We start from the raw sequence: 7,266 nt of genomic DNA on the forward strand, positions 1-7,266 counted from the left end.
ACTTGAAAAATTACACGCATGCGCAGTATCATCAATTCATCGGTTCTCAAATCGGACGCGTCCGAAAGAAACGGTTTTCGGTTCAGTGTATTGGTGATCCGAAAACCGATGCAACTGAGTACCAAAGACAGCAGCAGCAACCAACAGATGCTGCACAGCTCAGCATTGCAGGATTTACAAGACCAGAATTGACCAAACAAGCAGTGCAACTTTATGATGCAAGTTCTCCAAAACAACAGGAAATTCAAAATGCCATCATTAAGGATCTCCTCATTGGCTGCACGTTACCTCTGTCAAATGTGGGGGAGAGGCATTAAATAATTGAAATGTCAGCTTTAACTGGAGGACAATATAGTGTGATACAATAATAAAACCGGTTCATTTGTATTTTCATGCACTTGTAATACAATAAAACCTTTGAAACCTTTTTTGATAGGAAACTAGTTCTGTTGACATAAAATAAAAATGTTCAATGGCAATGACTAGATGTAACAGTGGTATTTTTTTATTACATTTTTATATTGCCATTGGTTTAATGGGTTGAAAGGTTAAAATATTAATAGAATGTAAAAATTTACAATACCAATTTATAATCTTTTTTAATTTAATTACTTTCTGGACTCGGGCGGACTCGACTCAGACTCGGCCTTTAAGAACTCGGACTTGAGTCCAACTCGGCCCCTTTTGGACTCTGACTCGGATTTGGACTTGATGTTTAAGGACTTGGTCTTGACTCGTACTCGACAAAGGTGGACTCTGACCCAACTCTACTGGTGATGCTGTTTTAGGAGTTGTCTAAGCAGATACTGAGAGATTTAATGTCTTCTTTTATTTCAGTTTATTTAATCTAAGGCTGAAGGTGAAGTCAGTTGTAGTTCTTGTGGTTTTCTTTTTTTCAGTGATTCTGTTTGTTAATGGCAGGTGTTCATCATTAATGCTTAATCAGCACTTAATTAATCATATAATTATCTCATTAACTTCAGTGTTACTCTGTCACACTTTATAAGTGTTCAAAACTGAGGATTTTGCTGTAAAGTTTAAAGTAGTAGTAGTAGTAATATACTTTATTGTCTTTGAAAGGAAATTTGTTGTGGACTAATTGTTGCTGCATAAACATACAAGAAATAAAATAATAAAAAGTTAAATTAAGACTTACAAATTTAAAATTAATAAAATAAGCTGTTATTCAGCATTCTTACAGATACAGGCACAAAATAATTCTTATACCCATTAAATTTACACATAGAGACTATATATCTTCTACCGGAGGGGAACATTTCATACTGTGAACGCAGGAAGTGAGTTTGGTCCCCCATGATTTTCTGTACCCGATTCAGAATGCAATTCTCATATAAATGTTGAAGATTCAAATAATCTTCATGTCCAACATTTTTTTGTGCTGTCAACACCAGGTGTGCTAATTTAGATTTAAGCTGTATAGTTAGGTTTCCAAACCATACTGCGACAGGGAACTTAAAGTATGTTATGAGGTGAAATACTTTATATAACTGATGACCTGTCTGATGATAGGGATATTTACAGACAGTGTTGTACGCTGTATGCCCAGGCCAATATGTTGATTCGTAAATTTGATATGTGCTCAGGATCTGTTAAAGTATTCTGTACCCCTATGTATACTGGTCATTTGTGGTGGCATTACAGAAAGAGAAGCATTCAAAGACTTAATGTAGCTTATAGTAATGGTATGTGATTGCTGCTTAAGGTGCCACGATGGAGCAGTGCAAACCAAATATTTGTCAGTGCTCGTGTGCCAACCTGCGCTGCGGTGTTGCATAATCTCATGTACAGGTGTATGTGTAGGTTATCAGAACAGTATAATTTTAACACTTACGAACTTGGCACTAAGTTCAGTCAGGCTTTTTTCAAATATGTGGAATCATTGTTTTTTTTGTACACAGGTAAATATGTGATATTGTGGATTTTGTCCTTGTGTGTGTATTTGTATGTTGTTATTGATGTGTCTGCTGGACCGAGTGTGTCCTTAATAAAAATTGATGATGACTATAGTTATATCAGATATTTTCCTGAATAGATGATTTCCAGGGGTGTTGAGGGCCCTAGTTACAGTCCCTTAAGGTTAAAAACAGCCCATTGGTTAAGCATGCAGTTCCCGGCAGCGATGAAGAGGGCAAGTCCTGACAAGGAAGTTTGTTAATGAGCAACCTTATTTTGTTCATGAGTAACAAATGGGTTGTTAGTGGTCAGCTCTATAAGTGTGTAATGACAACAGTGAGTCATTGAAATAGGAGAATGCTTCTGAAGAGCAAGAGATTCCCAGCAGACTGTTGAGGAGTCTGGAGGATGGCGAAGTGTAAAACAGACTGCATCGAGCAGCCCCTGTCTCTGGCCTTTCAAAAGCTTGGTTGTTTTGTTGGTAGACATCCATGTGTGTTTCTTTTAGTAGCTTTATTTGTAGCTGCTGCCCTTGGAGCCGGTTTCATCTTTCTTCAGGAGAGGAAGGCAAATGATATTGAAGACCAGTTCACGCCCGTCAATGCACCTGCCAAAATGGAGAGAGCGTTTGTGGTGGAAAATTTCCCACAATCGGAAGAGTTTTCTCAGCTACGGCTTTCTTCCGATGGCACTTATGCCTCTTTGATCATCACAGGCTTACATGGAGAAAATATATTAACTGAAGCAGCTTTTAACAACATTATTGAGTTAGACAGACAAGTGAAAAATATTGCGGCAGGAAACACTTTTGAAGAGCTCTGTGCCAAAGCAAATGGAAGGTGCATATCAAATGCAATTTTAGACATTATAAATTACAATGCTGCTGAAATAGTTTCTTCAGCCATAACATATCCAATGAATAATGGCACATTTTTGGGAACAAGTATTGGGGGTGTAAAGCTAAAGCAAGGTAGCTTAGAGATATTGTGCGCAAAAGCGGTCAGGCTTTTTTATTTCCTAGATGAGGAGAAGACAAAGAACAACTCTGAGTGGCTCGATGGCTTTCTAAAACTCTTCTCAAACTATACACAACAGAAAATGGTAAGACAAAATAAATGTTATGAGTTATATCTAGATGTATACAGATGCCTGATGTACCTCAGATGACATTAATCAAATATTATCTAATAACTCTAACTCACCAATTCATGTGGGAAAACGTTCCAATGTTTTGATAAAATGAACCAAACAAATTTACATTTGCTTGATTTTCCTGCAGGATGTTCATATTCTGTCATCATTTGCTGTTTCTTCACTGTGCTTGAACTCAGTGTAACACATTCAGATAAGCAGTAACTACACTGAAGTGTTTTATGTTGAATCTCTACAGCTCCATGTGTCTTACTTTACATCAGTATCAAGACAGAAGGAGTTGGAGACCAATGCAGACTCTGTGATCCCCCTCTTCTCTGTTACGTATTTCCTGGCCATTACCATTTCAATTCTGTCTTGTTTAAGGTATTGTAGAGAATTAAAACCACATTAGTACATTTCTATCTCTAGCTATGTCATTTATCCCTTGTCTCGTTCTGCAGGTTAGACTGTGTCAGGACAAAGGTGTGGGTGGCTGCATTCGGGGTCGTCTCCGCCGGTTTGGCCGTGTTGGCCAGCTTTGGACTGCTGCTGTTCTGCGGAGTGCCATTTGCCATGACCGTGGCCACAGCCCCGTTTCTGATTCTGGGTAAACTTCATTCATTTCATCACCTAGTCGAGGTCTCACAGCGGAGGTTCACAGTCTCTGCTTTCCTGCAGGTGTTGGTGTTGATGACATGTTCATAATGATCTCCTGCTGGCAGAAGACTGAAGTTGATAAAGCCGTTGAGGTTCGCTTAGCAGAGACGTATAAGGAGGCTGGCGTGTCCATCACTATCACCACACTGACGGATGTGCTGGCGTTCTACATCGGCCTCCTGACGCCGTTCCGCTCCGTTCAGTCTTTCTGCATATACACCAGCACAGCTCTTCTGTTCTGCTACGTCTTCAACATCACCTTCTTTGGCGCCTGTCTTGCGTTCAACGGGAGACGAGAGAAAGGCAACAGACACTGGCTGACCTGCATGAGAGTCCCAGAAGCCAGTGGTGATGCTAAAGGGTGTTGTGTTGGTGGATCTTATGATAAAAACACACATAAGGAGTTTGAAATGCCAATGGATTCATTCTTTAAAAAATATTACGGCCCTTTCCTGACAAGAGTGTGGGTTAAGGTGCTTGTGTGTCTGATCTATGCCGGGTATTTGGCAGTCAGTATCTACGGGTGCTTCCAAATACAGGAAGGTCTAGATCTGAAACATTTAGCAGTAGACAGCTCATATGTTGGTGATTACTATGACAATGAGGATGAATTCTTTTCTGATTTTGGTCCTAACGTCATGTTAGTTATAAAGGATGAGCATTTCCAGTACTGGAACCCCACTGCTCGTGAAAGTCTTGACTTGTGTTTGAAACATTTTCAAAATCTGACAATGGCAGATTCATACATTCGGCCTGTTTCTTGGCTTCATGAGTATGTGGCGTTTAATGCTGGTTTTAATGTGAACAATGAAACTCAATTTAAAAGCCATCTAACCACATTCCTTAATTATTCTGGTTTTAGTCAAGATGTCAATTTCACTAACAATCAAATTCATGCATCACGTTTGTTTGTTCAGACGGTGAACGTCCGCACAGCAATTGATGAGAAGAACATGCTGAATGCGTTTAGAGAAACCACAGCTGAATGTGGGAATTTGCAGACGCCTGTGGATCTGACAGTGTACCACCCTGCGTTCATCTATTTTGACCAATATGCAGTCATCATCCCTAATACGATCCAAAATATAGTAGTTGCTACTTGTGCCATGTTATTCATTTCACTCCTGCTGATCCCAAACCCGCTCTGCTCTCTCTGGGTGACGTTCGCCATCGCATCTGTCATTGTAGGAGTGACCGGATTCATGGCATTATGGGATGTTAGTTTAGACTCCGTGTCAATGATTAATCTTGTCATCTGTATTGGGTTTTCTGTGGACTTCTCTGCTCATATATCCTATGCTTTTGTGTCAAGTGAAAAATCGTCAGCGAATGAGAAAGCCATGGATGCAATCACTAAACTGGGCTATCCGATCGTTCAGGGAGCTGTGTCCACTATCGCAGGTGTGGTGGTCCTCGCGGCTGCTAAAAGCTACATCTTCAGGACTTTCTTCAAGATCATGTTCTTAGTCATACTGTTTGGGGCCGTCCATGGCATCGTATTCATACCTGTATTCCTGACCTTCCTCAGCACTTGTAGTAACAGTCGTGAAAAAAACAAAGAAGTTCTTCCAGAGTGTAGTTACACAAGCCAACGGCCGGCCAAAACATTTGTGATTCAGAATCAATGGTCTGCAGATCCTGACTGTCCATAGGCACCATGACAAGAGATTTATAAAAATTATGGACTTTATTATTTTTGTATGAGCTTAGCCCTGTATAACACTTTTGTCTGACAATGGAAGTAAATAGCAATCATTCTGTTATGTTCCTATTAGTGGTGTAACGGTTCACAAAATTCACGGTTCGGTTCGATACGATACACTGGTGTCACGGTTCGGTTCGGTACGGTTCGGTACGTTTTAGATACAGCAAAAAGAAAAAATTGGCAGATAAATTTCCTTGATTTTTAAAAAATGTTTTATTTATTAAAACTAACAAAGTATGTTTTTTTTTGTTTTTTTTTACATTGAACAATGATGGAGCTATTTTTACCCATCTTCTATGGTGTTTTCTTAGCAGCATACTGTATAAAACAAAAACAGCTCCTTATAAAAAAATGAAAATGTTATATTATTGTAGTAGTTATGAACAAATACAAAGATGTAACTTTTTTTATGGAACTCTATAACTCTTTATATTGAGTGTGTTTTTACTCAATTGGTTCTCTATAGGGCTTATGTTTTTTGGAACAAAGCAGGAATTACGGTCTGTCTGAAATGGGCTCGTGAAGGAATATTGTAACGGGGCTCAATTACATTAAGCATTTTCTTAAAACCTACGTTTTCCACTACAGAGTAAGGCGCTCGCTCACTCAGTACGCGCTGAAGGCTCGTTGCAAAATGGCTAATGCGTTTAACAGACCAGAAATAGAAGATCCTCCAATAACCAACAGGTCTGGTGTTTGGGTGCACTTTGGATTCCCTGTAAGCTATAATGGTGATGATAGAATGAATGGTAAATAGTAAGGTCTCATATCCGCGGCTATAACGTAAATGTAGCCTACCAATCGCCGTGGTGATGTCTTTTGCCCTGTTTGAATCCGTTGGAAATGTCTGTCTTAATGCTGCGGGGATAGTTTGTTGCGTGTATGTTTCTCCTTTTTTTCGTCTTTTCCCAGATACTGACACACTAAGGTGATGTCGGCGTAAATGAGTTGACATGTTTCAAGTATTCCCGCTGGTGTTTTTTTTTTTTTTTTGTATTCCCGCTGGTGTACCCTAGATGAGACATATCGTTGTTTTTTTATCCACCACTCTCTTGCCATCACCATTATAGCTTACAGGGAATCCAAAGTGCACCCAAACACCAGACCTGTTGGTTATTGGAGGATCTTCTATTTCTGGTCTGTTAAACGCATTGGCCATTTTGCAACGAGCCTTCAGCACGTACTGAGTGAGCGAGCGCCTGACTGAGTAGCCTAACATAAACATATAAGTGGTGTTTTTTTCTTCTTCGGGGGTGTCGGGGCGTTGCCTGTTACGTCGTTTGGGTTATTGGGCTACCTTGTTGAACGCATATCATTATATTTCACTATTTTTTTTATTTTCCAAATATAATTAATTAGTCCAACGAACCGTTCGGTCCATAATGCGTACCGCGTACCGAACCGAAAGTATCGTTACACCCCTAGTTCCTATGTATAAACTGCATCTAACAGGTTTTTGTGTATTTATATTTGAATCAAGTTTATCTTTTTGTAAATTTTCCTTTTTATTCTTTCCATCAATATGATTTTCAATGCATTTCTGCAAACGCAACTTTGCATTTGTATTCAGTTACATTGATTAAACCACATTACTGAACATTGGGAATGTTATGTTTGTCATTAACCCATTTTATCCCACAACGGTGACTGCAAAGAAGGTATTCATTAATAAAGTTCTAAAAATCTTACTAATGTATTAGTGCATTTCCTGCAAATATGAAAAAAAATACAGGGTCTCAATTAAATATCTGCAGTGTCACATGGTTAGTGCAAACTGTCACATGACCAGAGCAGTTTATTTAGTTAGCATAAACAGATGACAAAGATTTTGGGACATGAAATCTTTAACATGTCTA

General features: G+C 39.1%; 1 protein-coding gene across 1 annotated transcript; it reads left to right on the forward strand.

Annotated features, from left to right (window-relative positions):
• The first annotated feature begins 2,256 nt into the window (after nt 1-2,256).
• LOC132145732 (patched domain-containing protein 3-like) lies at nt 2,257-5,471 on the forward strand. Its single transcript, XM_059556956.1, has 4 exons — nt 2,257-3,015; nt 3,305-3,432; nt 3,510-3,655; nt 3,727-5,471. The coding sequence occupies exons 1-4, from the start codon at nt 2,323-2,325 to the stop codon at nt 5,355-5,357; spliced, it is 2,598 nt and encodes an 865-aa protein (XP_059412939.1). The 5' UTR covers nt 2,257-2,322; the 3' UTR covers nt 5,358-5,471.
• The last annotated feature ends 1,795 nt before the right edge of the window (nt 5,472-7,266 follow it).

Source organism: Carassius carassius, chromosome 8, assembly GCF_963082965.1.
Source record: "Carassius carassius chromosome 8, fCarCar2.1, whole genome shotgun sequence".
Classification (NCBI taxonomy): domain Eukaryota; kingdom Metazoa; phylum Chordata; class Actinopteri; order Cypriniformes; family Cyprinidae; genus Carassius; species Carassius carassius.

Coding starts and splice junctions, on each gene's coding strand:
- LOC132145732 (XM_059556956.1), top strand. CDS start 2,323: ATGGCGAAGTGTAAAACAGACTGCATCGAGCAGCCCCTGTCTCTGGCC. Junction 3,433..3,509: donor TCAATTCTGTCTTGTTTAAG/GTATTGTAGAGA, acceptor CTCGTTCTGCAG/GTTAGACTGTGTCAGGACAA. Junction 3,656..3,726: donor AGCCCCGTTTCTGATTCTGG/GTAAACTTCATT, acceptor GCTTTCCTGCAG/GTGTTGGTGTTGATGACATG.